We start from the raw sequence: 14584 nt of genomic DNA on the forward strand, positions 1-14584 counted from the left end.
AGGTTAGAGGTCTCCCCGCACAGCCAAGTGCCCACAGTGCTGTGCCGCTAGACCTCCAGACACAGACTTTTCATTAGGAGTTTCACAGGAAGTGCAAACGCTGCCTTCAGTATCCCTACAGGGGCAGAGCAGTGCAGAGGCTCCAGTGTCTGGGCTGCGGCGTGGTGGCCGGGGCACAGTGGGCTGGGGAGTGGCTATCGTTTTCTATATTTTCTAAGTCTTTTTAACTCCCCTCACTTGTTTTGATATTACTAAAGGAAAAGAGAGGAGGGATGCCCAAGAGAGGAAATAAAACCGAATAGTTACCACGATGTAGCTGAAGATCTGAATGGCAGGTTCTCAGTGGTCCGTTGTGGCAGTCTGACATGTCGAAGTGGAGGGAGACCCATAGCTGGGCAGTGGATCTAAGGGCAGTCACGCTCAATTCAGAAAGATGGTAGTAAGCTCAGTTGCTCAGACAGCAGGTATTATTGGGAGTTTTGATAGTGGGTTATGGAGGCCCATCCCCATTTATGCTAGTGGCATGCAGTGGGCCCGGGCCACGAGCCATCGTCACTCCAGTGTCCTGTTTTCAGACGAAACTCCTTACGCCATCCCATTCCTTCCCCACCACCCCTCTAGCCCACCCCATTTGTTTTTGTACACCCTTGGGTACAAGGGCTATTAAATTAAGTACTGTCCAGATTTCTTGCCTGAAGATGTTATAAGAATAACAAAGAGATGCCAATTAAAGAATATCTACCACATGCTAGGTTCTGTACTCAGCAGTCTGTATGTTTTATTTTTTCCGTAATCCAGCCTCCAAGGCTAGCATTATTTAATCTCTCTTTGACAGACAAGAAAATGGAGTTTCAAATGTGTATCCACTAACTGCATCCCATTTCATCTTTAATTTTCAGTTTCATTATCAGCACCTGATGCCTTAAAAATCATAACAGAAAATGACCATGTTCTTCTGTTTTGGAAAAGCCTGGGTTTAAAGGAAAAGCATTTTAATGAAAGTAGGGTAAGTTCCTCCCTCATTCTCAATGACTTTGGAAATTTAATTGAAATGCTGTTTCAGAGATGAGCTCGTTAACAGCCTGCTGGCATAGATAGTGTAAAAAAAAAGAAAGGAAAAGAATAGGACGTGGACATGAACTTGAGAATTAAAGGACCATTTTCGATGGGATTGCTAATTAGTGAAATGTTTATATTGCCCATTAAAGATGAGAATCTCTGCACTAAGCACTTTTCAATCCTGACTTGTCTTCCTCTGAAGAAAGAGGAATGGGCTGGAGGCCATGCTGTGCTTCCCGCAGAAGCTGCAGCTGGGCTGGGGCTCAGGGTATCACACCAGGAGCCCCGCCTGTTCCACACTCGCTGAGGGCGGGACTGTTGCTTCAGTACCAGGAGCTGAGCTGCACTCTCAGCCTGGCATCTCAGCACTCTCTTCCCAGAGAAATTACAGGGAGCAGGAGGTACTTGAAGATACCTTGCTGACTTATGAAGAACACCTTGGTTTTGTTTGGTTTTGCTATTGGTAGGCCAATATGATATTCACAGCAAAAGACAGGGGAAGGGGAGTGAGACCTGGGAGTAGATTTACCACCCAAGGGTGGACAGATTCTTGAGTAAAACTGGGTTGGCCCCAGTGACAGCAAAGCCTTAGCTAAATAGGAATGTGATGAATCAACTATGGCTACCTGGAGATGCAGCATAGGCAAAGAGCCGTGGGTTCTAAATAGTCACCATGCAATGCCAAAGCAAAGTGAAATGAAAATTGGAAAATTCTCACCACACACTCTGTGAGAGTTCTCATAACTCTTACAACTATGATATCTAAATGGCTAATATCCTTAAATATAAGGAAAGCTTTCAAGTAAATTCACAACAGAAATATTCTAATTTTGAAGAAGGTACATGTAACAAAGCAAAAAATTCCAGCAGCAGTAAGCAAAAGGAGAAAAGTTCAACCTCACCAATAATGTAAATAACAAAGAGGTAGCCCTGTCATGTTAAATTGGTAAAGATTTGCAGGGAAGAATATAACCGGTATGGATAATAGTTAGGGAAGTAAACATTCTGTGAATATAAATTGGTTCAACCTTAAGTAAGGCTCTTGGGTAATATCTATCAAAAATGTTAAAAGTGTTCACACCCATTGATCCGGGAGTTGTAGGATTTTACTCTAAAGAAACAATGTGCCTGAAGAATTTATGTACAGAATTTATGACAGTAAGAAAGAGGAAATGGCCGAAATGCCAAACAGAAGAGGATGGGTTAAATAATGTATGAGTGGTTGATGTTGTGTAATCTAAATTATTTTCTTTATAACCTTTATGTATTTTACAAACGATCGACACCAAATATATATTAGGTGGAAGGTAATAACTGCTAGCTTATAGAACAGAATGTGGGGATGAGATTCCAGGCAGGTATTGGGAATCCCAGTTCGGCAGCCAGTCGCCAGTAGGGGATCCTTCCTGGGTGGCTGGAGCCCGGCTCTTAGGTTGAGATTCTAAGTTAGTATTTCGTTCCTAGTGGAGGGTCTGGCACAGGCAGAGCATGTCCTTCTTCCCTTCCCCCGACAGGGAGTTCAAAGAATTATATTAGTCCGTTTCCACGGTGCTAATAAAGACATACCCGAGCCTAGGTAATTTATAAATGAAAGAGGTTTAATTGACTCACATTACCGCATGGCTGCGGAGGCCTCTCCATCATGGTGGAAGGCCAAGAGGAGCAAAGCCACATCTTACATGGTGGCAGACAAAGAGAATGAGAGCCAAGTGAAAGGGGAAACTTCTTATCAAACCATCAGATCTCGTGAGACTATTCACGACCATGAGAACAATATAGGGGAAACCACACCCATGATTCAATTATCTCTCACTGGGTCCCTCCCACAACACCTGAGAATTATGGGAGCTAGAATTTAAGATGCGATTTGGGTGGGGACACAGCCAAATCACATCAAGAATAGACAGGTCAGTGGTGTTGGGATCAAGAGACTGTGATTATGCAAGGGGGCCCAATATGTGGCTAGAGATAAGGGATGGAGTCTTTTCAGGGGGATGGTGGAGAGTGTCAGTAGCTTTGACACTGGAATAGTTGGGGATCAGCAGAGAGGTCAGATTGTCAGCCCTCATCCCAGCTAGCATCCTGGGCCAGGGCTGTCCCAAGGGTGACTTTTCCCAGCACCGGAGTCCAGGGCTCTAACTAGGAAGACATTTCATCCTCTCCTCCAGAGAACAGGGGCCTGATCAAGCTACAGTGCTTCTTATTTCAAGGCCAGGTTGTTGGGGAGCTGAGATCAGCTCAGGAGGAGCTAGAAAGCAAGGAGACAGGAAGTGAGCCGACAAGGTCATTCCTACACATTGTTCTGGGGACAAATGTCCTGTCTTTTCTAATTGCAAGTTCCCCTTTCTCACCCCTTTGCTGGAGTCCACTGCGACCTGGATTTATTATTAGTCAAATCCCATTACGGCAACCTGTTCAGATTCTTGGTGGCATTTAATATTGCTTGAGACAGGCAGACTGCTGAGCACAACTCTGAGTGTGGCTTTGTTAAAATGACTTTCCTGAGGGCCACAGTTCTCATTTCCACAATATAGCTTGTAAGTGGGGGGCGGGGGGTGGCAGTTATTTGAGACATTGGAGATGAGCAAATTTTCATTTTCTGAATCCAGTATCTCAGTGGTAGTATAAAAAGAACAAGGAGAAACCCAGAGCACTTTAGCATCTATAGCAGCCTGCAGTGAGGAGTTCACATAAAGCTGGAACCAGTAATAGACTAGGCTGTCAGTTTCCATATTCGACTTCCTGAGCAATCTCCTGTGTTTGTTTTCAGGGCTATGAGATACACATGTATGATAGTGCCATGAATATCACAGCTTACCTTGGGAATACTACTGACAATTTCTTTAAAATTTCCAACCTGAAGATGGGTCATAATTACACGTTCACTGTCCAAGCAAGATGCCTTTTTGGCAGTCAGATCTGTGGGGAGCCTGCCATCCTGCTGTACGATGAGCTGGGTTCTGGTGAGTTGTGATTGCTGTCCATTTCTGCCTGCAGTTCTGGGGAAATAGCAAGAACGTTGGATGATTTGATGACCACGTGTCTTTCTAAAACACCTTGAAGATATTCTCAGCTTAAAAGAAAATCATTTATATATCAGTTTAATCAGGTAGTGATGTATTTAACAAATACTTCCTGAGCTGGACATGGTACAAGAAGCTGAGATTACAGGGGGACCGGATTCTCAACAGAAAGTGTAAGAAAGGCAAGGCTTGGTTTAAAAAGAGAAATACTAGGTTCATAAGAGTTTTGTTTTTTGTGGGACTTCTCAGAGCCTCTACCCTGCTAATATACCCTGTGGGTCCGCAAGCCAGTAGATCATCTCTTTGTCATGGATTTTACATGTAAAATCATATAACAGTGCGCACCCCCGCCCCGCCCCGGCTTCATCTTAGCTCTCAGCATAAGCTTAGGCCTGGAATTTGCCCTGGGATCTCTGTCTTATGTCTTATGCCGGGCCATGCTAGTGGTAGGAGAGAAGACCCTTCCGTTCATACAGAAAGTCTGCTTACATTAGAGTAGCTTGGCCAGGATTTCAACAAATGTTTTGCCACTGGTCTTTTTTAGTTCCATTTACTCTCAGCCAAGAACTAACCAGTGCTCAAGCCAAAATCTTGTGTTAGAGTTGTTAAATGTTCCGTCTCATAGTGTTTCTCAGGGTGAGATCTCGTGCAATATTTATCCTTGGCACCCCCCACTAAGAGAGGGAAGCACTGCCTGCCACTTCCCTTGGGAGAATCATAACATATTAGAGGTTCTGAGAAGGTCCTACAGAAACCAGCACAACTCTTGTTGACCTAGGATTTCCTCAATAGAGCCCCATTTTTAGGCAAAACTAATTGGTAACCTGTGAAATATGCTTTGGGAAAAATTCCTGTGCAGACCCCTCCCGGCCACCTTTATGGAACCAAGGTTGTCAGGCAGAAGGGCTCTTGACTGGCATCTTGCCCCTTCATGTTCACCTTCCCCTTGGAAGTGGGGTGGGGGAGGGAGGGCGCTCATTCCTGGAGCTCCCAGCCTCCATTGTGCCGACTTCCTCTTCACTGCTCCGGCCGAGCACACTCGCTTCATTAACCACAGCACAGTTGGAATAGGTTGGAACATATTAAATAAGATGTTGCTAGAGTTTTTTTCTGGCAAGGAAATAATGAAAGAAATTTAAATACAGACATGAATATTGAATTGTTAAATTAAGCTTGCAAGAAATGGTGGTTCTCTGGCCCATCTTAATGAATACCCTGTGAGGGTGAATGCCTGGGTAGCGACAGAGCTTTCTACATGAAGCAGAGTCCTGGCCTGTGCCACTTCTCCCGATACCAGGGAGCAACCCCAAGCCTGTTGAGGCTCCTCATGGAGACCTAGCCTGAGGGAAGTCCACTCTGTTTCCTTTGCCAAAACCTGATTCCTAGGTTTCATTTTCAAGTTCAGACATTCCCTGGAATTTTTAACATGAAAAGTCTACCGCTTTCAAGGAGACTGGCCCCTACCCCAGCAGCGTGGAAGGTGGGCCATGGCTTTGCCCTAGAGCCCTGGTGGTACAAATCTATTAGTGACTCATCACAGAGCCAGTTTGTTTAAGTCAATAGGAAGGGGCCATCTGTGTTAGGTTATAAATGGCAAAACGGCTTTGTAAAGAGCTTTAAAAAATGTTACATGTATATATGGAAAGTTGTTTTTCTCCCCCACTCTCTTTTTTACTTAAGTGAAAAACCTCGTAAAACTTCATGAGCTGTTAAGTCTGTATTGTGGTATAGGAATCTCGTTTGTATCACTTAATGGAGCTTCAGGTAATTGCAGTTCAGAGTGACTTTGGTGCCAAGTAGGGGGAAATAATTGCAATCTCGTTAATTAGTGGTCTGATTTCACATCCTCTTATGTAAGGCAAGCAAGTGGTCTTAAGTAATAATGCTAATGAAATCAATGTTGATACCCCAACAAAGGTCTCCCTTCCAAGAGATTATCTAAATAACCAACAAGGCAGTGATTAGGAGTCTAATGTAATTACCGTATTTGCATGCACAAGGCCCTTGGTCTATCAGCCCATAGCAAGTAGTCGGAAAGCAATCAGGCATCACGCACATGCAGAAATGTCTCATACCAGACAGGCAGTTTGTGTAGCTGTGGCGATCCCCCAGCTTTTTTTGGTGGGTGGGGCCTTGAGGAGTCATCTCGTCTGTTCTCCTGCCCTCAGGTGGGCTTATTGGTGGGAACTTTGCCTTGGCAGGTGCAGATGCATCCGCCATGCAGGCTGCCAGATCTACGGATGTTGCTGCCGTGGTGGTGCCCATCTTATTCCTGATACTGCTGAGCCTGGGGGTGGGGTTTGCCATCCTGTACACGAAGCACCGGAGGCTGCAGAGCAGCTTCACCGCCTTCGCCAACAGCCACTACAGCTCCAGGCTGGGGTCCGCAATCTTCTCCTCTGGGGATGACCTGGGTAAGTGGGGCAGGGAAAGTCGGTTCTTCCTCCCAGGGCTGGCCGGCACACAGCCAATGACTTGAAGAGGAAACACCCACCCTCAGCTCGTCTTTCGACACTAGAGGAGCTCTCATCAGCCAGCGATTTGATTCCATGGCTTTTGGTTAAACCATTCAGAGTCCTTACTTTTTACCTTTTAAGTTAATTAAAATGTTGTATTATCTTTGACTGTGTAGTTCTGGCCTGAAACAGGGAGCGTGCCTCAAACAGGAAGGATAGATAGGCCCCAGGCGTTGAGACTCCCAAAGTTTGGGAAAATCCTCAAGAATATCTGAGCCCTCTCTCATCCTTCACTGACCTGGAGGTCGGACGTCTCTGAAGATCCTAACTCGAGATAACAAATAATGCTTTCCCAATCAGCTTCTATCAAAGGAGGCCCTTTCCGTCTTGCTGTTTCTCTTTCTGGTTGCTAGTGTAACCTCACCAGCCATTCTTTTATGTACCTTAACACAGTGGTCCCCAACTTTTTTTGTACCAGGGACCAGTTTTGTGGAAGATAATTTTTTTCACTGGACCAGCGGTGGAGCGGGGAGGGTTGGGGCATGATTTCAGGATGAGACTGTTCCACCTCAGATCAACAGGCATTAGATTCTCATAAGGAGCGCTCAGCCTGGATCCCTTGCATGCTCAGTTCACAACAGGGTTTGCGCTGTGAGACTCTAATGCCGCCCTGATCTGACAGGAGGCGAGGCTCAGGCTGTAATGCTCACTGGCTCGCTACTTGCCCCCTGCTCTGTGGCCCCGTTCCTAACAGGCCAGGTACTGGTACCGGTGGTCCTTAACCCGGGCACTGGGGACCCCTCTCTTGACACATAGCAAGGGAAAAAGGAAGAAATTTCCCGTTTTGGAATCTTTGCACAATGAAAACCCTAAATGCTAATAGAGATAGTAAGATAGTAATATAATTAAGTGGGTGTGTTACAAGGCTTCCCCAAACTGAGACTAATGACTGTGAATGTACAAGTTTATTTTTTTCTGTAAAGTAGTTATAATTGTTTATCTATGTGTATAAAGACATTTGTATATTCCCCTTCACGGGTCGTATATTAGCTCTGTTCCCTTTCCTTGTCAGTTTCCTTTCTTGCTTAATAAGCTGGCACCTGGACTGCCTTGCGTAAATGGGGTGGCTTCTTTGCTTCTGCTGTTGGAGGCAAAAGGAGTCGACCCGTCACGGTGCCCTGCGATAATCCCTGAGTGTCGGTCGACACTTGGTTGCACAGGATTATACCAGGGGTCACAAGAGGATAGCCATTAGTCTGGGAAGCTGTCCTCAAAATGCTTAAACCCCACCAAGATCCTTTTTCCCCAGAGCAGTTTGGGTTCAGAAGAGAAAGCAGACACTGCAGTTCACTGTGCTAGTGCAGGGTATGGATAACTCAAACTGGGGAACCCAAACCACCCACTTAGCTTTTGTGTAGGTAATAAGATTCTTCTCCTGAGAAACTTTGTTTTCCTAATTTGGCTACGTTCAAATGACCATTAAAATCAGTATGAGGATGCGTCGATGGGTAGAAGGTGGCCAGGAGGGACTGTGGGAAGCTGGGCTGGGTTTCAGAACTGATTATGGTGTCTGCCTGGCTATGGCGTTGACCTTCTCAGCTAGCGGGTTGTGGTAGGGTTGAGGGGTAGGTAGAGTGGTGGGATGTGGGGTCAGGTTAAAGTGTGTTGGAACTCACCAAGGCCTGACTGTTTTGTCTCTAGGGGAAGATGATGAAGATGCTCCTATGATAACTGGATTTTCAGATGACGTCCCCATGGTGATAGCCTGAAAGAGCTTTCCTCACTAGAAACCAAATGGTGTAAATATTTTATTTGATAAAGATAGTTGATGGTTTATTTTAAAAGATGCACTTTGAGTTGCAATATGTTATTTTTATATGGGCCAAAAACAAAAAACAAAAAACAAAAAAAAAAGGAAAGAAAGGAGTGAATAAACTTTGTAGTAATCAACTGTGAACTTCAAACCAGGTTGATTTGAGTAACCAAATTGCTTTGATTTGACATTAATGTAGTCTTACAGGGCTGTGCTTGCTGGGCATGCTTTTAAGTCTGTGAGATAATTTTGGTTCAGTAAATTGGCCAATCTTTTTATTTTTCTAAGACACAGAAATGTATTTAATAAAAACCTCAAGAGAGTGATGGGTGGAACCCCTTCTCCTTGAAAGTGTGCGCAGATACTCCATTTTGTTTGGATATAGTTTATAGGAAAGTGTGTGGGTGTGTTATGGGGGAAGGTTTCTTTATGTTATTTTGTTAATTTATTGGGACTCTGTGTAAGGCCAGGCTTTAGTGGTCATTAGACACCACATGTGTTATGAGCCCCTTACCCATAGGGTTGGAGGTGGGAACAGAAGCATTTTTTGTTGCCATTCCGGAAGCAATCCATTTGATTCACTTGTGTGTCACATAATGGTCTTTGGCAGGAGAGAGCACTGAGTCATTGCCGGAGTTCAGTTAAACAGAGCTGCAGCCTGGGAAGCCCTGCAAGCCCACAGCTTCCTCTCTTATATTAATTGATGGAATTTTACTGTATGTGCCTCTGTACAAGATGTAGCTTTGAGAGCTACAAAATGATAACACTGCTTTATTACACACTGGTTTCATTGTCATTGCAAAAACTTACCCTTGTTGTAGGAGAGAGTTCTAGATCTGTGCCATGATCCATACACTGGCCAATAGAGTACATAATTTTTCCATTTTCCATTTTTTGTTTTTACTTACTACTGAAGGATCTCAAATGTAAAATTATGTATTTGGGTTGAGATGGCCACTTATTGTCCTTAAAAATCCATACTGATGTATGCAGTCATTTTGAATTGGGTCGGTGCCTTCTCGCTCTTTTTTTTTTTTTCTTTTCTTCCATCTCCCTCACCCATGCCCCCACCCAATCTAAAGAGACAGTGCTGTACACTCTCATAGAGATAGAGAAGATCTAAAACGTTGAGACTCCTCAATCCAGTTAACAACAGCAGGAGCACTAGAGGGTGTTCATTTATTCTCTCTGTAAAACAAGCTGTGCTTTTTTTTCCTTCTGCCTTTAAAATGCCACCCCTGTATTCAAACCATGGCCACTTGATAGTTGTGTAGAAGCCATCGTGGGCTGATGCCAACCCTTTATGCTTAGCGTTGTAGGTACCAATGTCTAGCATCGTTGTGACTTGTACTGTATGATTCTCACTGAAGAATTTCCTTTCAGCCAAGAAGCAGTGAGGTCTGGGAATAGTCCAAAGTCGTGTCTCTGAATATATGTCCTTGATATGCAAGCTTTGTAAAACCCCATCCCCCCTTAGGTGCGATGCATCACCTTCTCACAAGTGTTTAGTTTCTTTTAACCAAAAGTATCATTCTTGGGTGATAATATAGTTTTATTCTACTTAGGGATTGTTTAGAAAACAAAGAGCCAATTAAATTTTTTAGTTTTTAAAATTTTTATTTATATATATACTGAGATGAGTATTTTAAGCTGTCGACCTTTAATTTGCCATACGGGTAGGGCTGTATTTCATTTTAACAACCGGTGGTAATGATAAGCCTTCTTCTAGTGTATTTTCTCTTCTTTCCTGTCACTCTCCTTTTTTAAGTTTTTTTTCTTTTTTAAAGACTGGAATTTTTTTGGCCTTATCATGTCTTACTATAGAGATTTGTTCAAAACTCTAAGCCCTACCACCTCCCCTTTAATAAGCTCTTTAAATAGTTGAATCATTAACAACCTGGTGGGAGGTAAGTCATTTAATTGAACCACTAGGAAGTGTATTTTCTTTTCTTTTTCTGCCAACTTTTTGGTGGCATTTGTAAAAGCTGATATAAAAGGCTCTGCGATGTTATTTTCAGTTATTCCATAGGCAAGCCTTTTTACAGAGCATATGTCTCCAGTTGGCAGCTTGAGATATTTTTGAGCATCCAGTTCTAGCTACCAGTGCCTCCCAATGCTTAGTGCACAGTACTGTAGACTGGCCATCACCCCTCTCCTTGGAAAATGCCACTGTGCTGTTTGAAAAAAAGCAGCTTTTTAGGGCTAGAGTATTTTCTATAAACAGAAGAGCTAAGTTCCTGAAGACTAAGCTAGATAGATGCAGCTATATGTAAATTGTATATTTTTATGAACTTTTGAAGCACACACTCCCGTTTCCCTCTGCGTAGCTTTGTGGGGATTTCATGTGTATATGCTGTCTGAAAGAATCCAGAGGTTGGAGTGCCAATAGGAAATGAAAACAAATGCCTCATACTACAGACAGCCTTTGAAGGTGACCAGATAACTGTCTTCATTGTGACCAGCTGGAGTCCCTCCTTGCTTGTGAAGAAGGGGCTTTTGTACCTTGTTGGAGATGCCACCTCAGAAGGTCACGCCGTGCAGGAAAAAGGTTTTATTCTCTCGCGGTGTACATTAGAATGTCAGATGCCTGCATCCATGTGGACCACGATGGGCCTCTAAAATTTGGTGGGCAGGGGTTTTGCTTATGAGTTTTCTCTGGAAGCCGATTTTACTCCTGGATGTATTGAATGCCCCTTGAGCTTTATGAGATACGAGTCCACATGGATAAAATGTCAGAGAGTAAAGTTCTACAGAGGATATTCCAGGAAAAGGCCATGTCTGTGCAGTCCTAGTTCCAGACAGGTGAGAAGCTCCCGGAGCTCCTGGCTACCTTGACAAGCTGGGTAGATAGTTATTATTCTGGGTAACTGTTGAAACTTTGACTTTTGAACAAGTAATTCCTGGGGTTCTGTCTTTGGTAGCATCACCAGGGATATTTGGGTAGGACGGACAGGGGACACACAGCTGCCTTTTCTCTCCTGCCCATCATGTTTGGCTATACTCAGCAAAAATTTAAGGAATGTAACCCTTCTCAAAACTGGCCATTTTCAGGGGAGGCTTGGGAGAGCAGTAGTATGGTGAGCCCCTTACAGATGAGCACCCACTCCTCCTTGGTGAATCCTGCCTTCAGATGCTTACCCAGTGGTCCCTGCATCTAGTAAGATTATATTTCCAGTACACTTCCTTAGGGCAGAAACACCATCCTGTCAGGTTTGGTCAGTCCCTTCTCCATGAAGGGAGTCATGGTGAATTCCTGAAAATCTTCTTCCTTCTGCAGACGGTTGGAGGGGTCCCTTAGAGAAGGCATCCAGAGACATAACCAAACTGAATATCACCCCATATTGATTTTCGGAATTGACTCTCAAACTCTGTGCAGAATCTTGTGTTGGGATTATATCTTGACATTCCTGTCATGTTATTTTTCTTAACTGGAGTGTGTGCTGCCTTTCAGGTACAATTTTTGTGTAATAAAAGCCAGTGCATTAAGTTTATATAGACTACTTTCTATGCAAGACTGAGATATGGAATGGATAGCAAGAGATATGTACTGTTGGATACACGGACAGTAAGTGTGTTTTCGGATGGAGTACCAGCACCGAAAATGGGTTGAGGGAGGATGGGTTGTATATATGTTTCTGCCCACTAATTTTGAGCAGCCATATTATGAATTAAATCATCACAGCCAAGTAATAACCCAAGAATGGTATTAGTTTCATGTGTAATAGCTCAAATGGAATAAGCATGAATGCTGGAGTGGAACATTATCCTCAAATATTCTATGTCACTTCTCATTTAAAGGCTCTTGTTATGAACTATTAGAAACTTTAGGCAAAATCGAAAGTATTTGTGGCAAAATAAAGGCCTATTCTACTCTTATTTAAAGTGAAACACTGTATACTTGTTTCTCTCCAAAGTGAAATTAGGTATTTATAATTTCAATTGCCTCGATAAGTTTCCAAGTCACTGAAATCTGCTGAAGGTTTTACTATATTGTTGCACAATTTTAAGATAATTTTTGTCTCAATGTCAACTTTTTCACTGAATAAAAATTTAACTGGGTCAAGAAAACACCTATTTGAAAATCCACTGTCTCTGTGTGTCTTGAGTTGTTCTTTAGAGTGCAATAAAGATGGCTAACGCAGGCTCCAAACCCCATTTGATTGGTCTGTTTTAAAGGGATGTTTATTTCATAGATGAGAGAACACTAAGGCCTGGAATAATTCTGTTATTAACAAGCTGGTCTCAGATGGTGGATCCTTGAAGAACACGATGCCTTTGTGTTGGCTGAGGAGGGGGGAGATGTGGTGGCTGTTTTGAAGTAAACAGAATTATTCCGTAGGGACAACGACTAAAGTAGCTCCCTTAAATCTGTAGCTACATTTGCTAAGAGGCAGTGTGCTAAGAAGGCAATTTTCAAATCTAAGAGAAGGAAGCGCAGCAGTAGAGATGAGCTGTGTGTCTAAGAGCACTTCCACGGGTCTCCATAGAGAGTCTTGTGAGGAGGGCTGCATGTACCTCTTATGAGCAGCTGAATGGCCAGTGGGCCTGTAAGTGAGGATTGGAGGCTGTGGAACTGGGTGGGGGAGGGAGGCAGGTTTTTAAGAATTTAACAGGTCTTCTGGTATGCTGCTTTTGTTTAGACACTGAGCCAGAGCCAAACCCTGAAGTATTAGCATCCGGTTTTGTGAATGAAGAAAAGGAGGCATAGAAAAGTGAAGTAATTTAGGAGAAACCAGAGCATAAAAGGCAAAACCAGCCTCCCGTCCCTGGTGTTTCTGATTCCAGATCCTTTTCTGAATCACGATGCCGCAGCGCCTCATGTCACCATTCAGTGTCACAGAGAACGCATTAGTCCAACATATTGCACCAAGCGAAATCCCAAGGGGAGACCTACCACCTGGGTGAGTCTCCTTGGTCATGGCCTCACCCTTAGGTTTTCAGGCTTAGATAATTTTTGTCAACACATGATAGTGAATTCATCTCTCATGGCCAAACACACCTTAACCAAACTCAGGATGCTGATATTGCAACGTCATAATGTCCATTTGTTAATTCACCCTGGGAAAGTGTCCTGTCCCTTACAATGTCCACATGACCAGTGCATTCTCTCCCCGTAGGGAGATCTATCCCAGGAGCCAGTCACCACCAGAAGCTTGCTTGGAGAGCAGGGGCAAATAATTTTAAAAGTAGGAGGATTCTGGGTTAGCATAGTGGCATAAATAATGAATGGACAAAGGCTTGACACTCCGCAACAGGAATCATCTACTCCATATAAACTTAGTATTTGGAAACCGTCAGATTGCAACGCCCTGTATCCATTTCTATTTAAAAAGATCTTGCCAGTGGGATCTAATACTTCAAGTCCAGGCACTGTGGTTCCCCTGGACAGGTCTTGGGCACTGCCCACATCGGTCACTCTGACTCATCTCTACGTGTCCCGTTGTTGAGTAAGCTCCCCCACTCATGAAAACATTCTATAGCAAAATGAATGCATTTGGACTGAGTTTGAATCGAATCTTCCTGGCTAAGAGCCACATTCTGACTACATCCGTCAGCTGTGATTATTGGGCTCCCCAGCCCACAGCAAATTGAACATGGGTTGAGGCTGCTAAAGGCGGCTACTCCGAGTACAATAGAAGAGAAGCCACGAGTTGGAGTTAGACTGCTGGAAAACCTATGTGAGAGATAAAGGAACTCCAGCAAATATACTTCTTGGGAATATTTAGCATAAAACCAGAGTCCTACACAGTAAGTAGCCCATCCAATTAGAATAATTATTCCCTTCCATTGAACCCCTATTCTTTGCTAGTGACTATGCTAAACTCTCTCTCTCTCTCTCTCTATATATATATGTGCGTGTGTATATATATATAAAACAATATCTTTTATAGGAAAGTTTATATATCTTGTTATATACAGAAACAACATCTTTTTTCTTTTAAAGGAAAGATTAATACCTAAATCACAGAAGCACTTTTAGAATTAAAATATTAAATATATTTATATATTTATATAATATATAAATATATTAATATATAATATATGTATATATATAAAACAACATCTTTTTTCTTTTATAGGAAAGTTTATATATCTTGTTATATATGTAAAAGCAACATCTTTTTTCTTTTAAAGGAAAGATTAATACCTAAATCACAGAAGCACTTTCAGAATTAAAATAGGTGTATATATACATATATTTACATATTATATATAATATAATATATTTGTAT

The 14584-nt window shown here is 43.0% G+C and overlaps 1 protein-coding gene across 4 annotated transcripts in view; it reads left to right on the top strand.

Moving 5' to 3' along the window:
- Nucleotides 1–12433, top strand: part of SORL1 (sortilin related receptor 1) — a 179878-nt gene extending 167445 nt beyond the window's left edge. For 3 of the 4 annotated variants that reach the window (XM_045370875.3, XM_045370879.3, XM_065529122.2), the window contains exons 45-48: nt 900–1006; nt 3830–4022; nt 6284–6496; nt 8240–12433. In XM_045370875.3, coding sequence (XP_045226810.2) covers nt 900–1006; nt 3830–4022; nt 6284–6496; nt 8240–8307 — 581 coding nt within the window. In that variant the 3' untranslated portion in view covers nt 8308–12433. The remainder of the gene's footprint in view (nt 1–899; nt 1007–3829; nt 4023–6283; nt 6497–8239) is intronic. The other variant, XR_012423810.1, reaches the window with a different exon arrangement.
- The last annotated feature ends 2151 nt before the right edge of the window (nt 12434–14584 follow it).

Source organism: Macaca fascicularis, chromosome 14 (genome assembly GCF_037993035.2).
Source record: "Macaca fascicularis isolate 582-1 chromosome 14, T2T-MFA8v1.1".
Taxonomy (NCBI): Eukaryota; Metazoa; Chordata; class Mammalia; order Primates; family Cercopithecidae; genus Macaca; species Macaca fascicularis.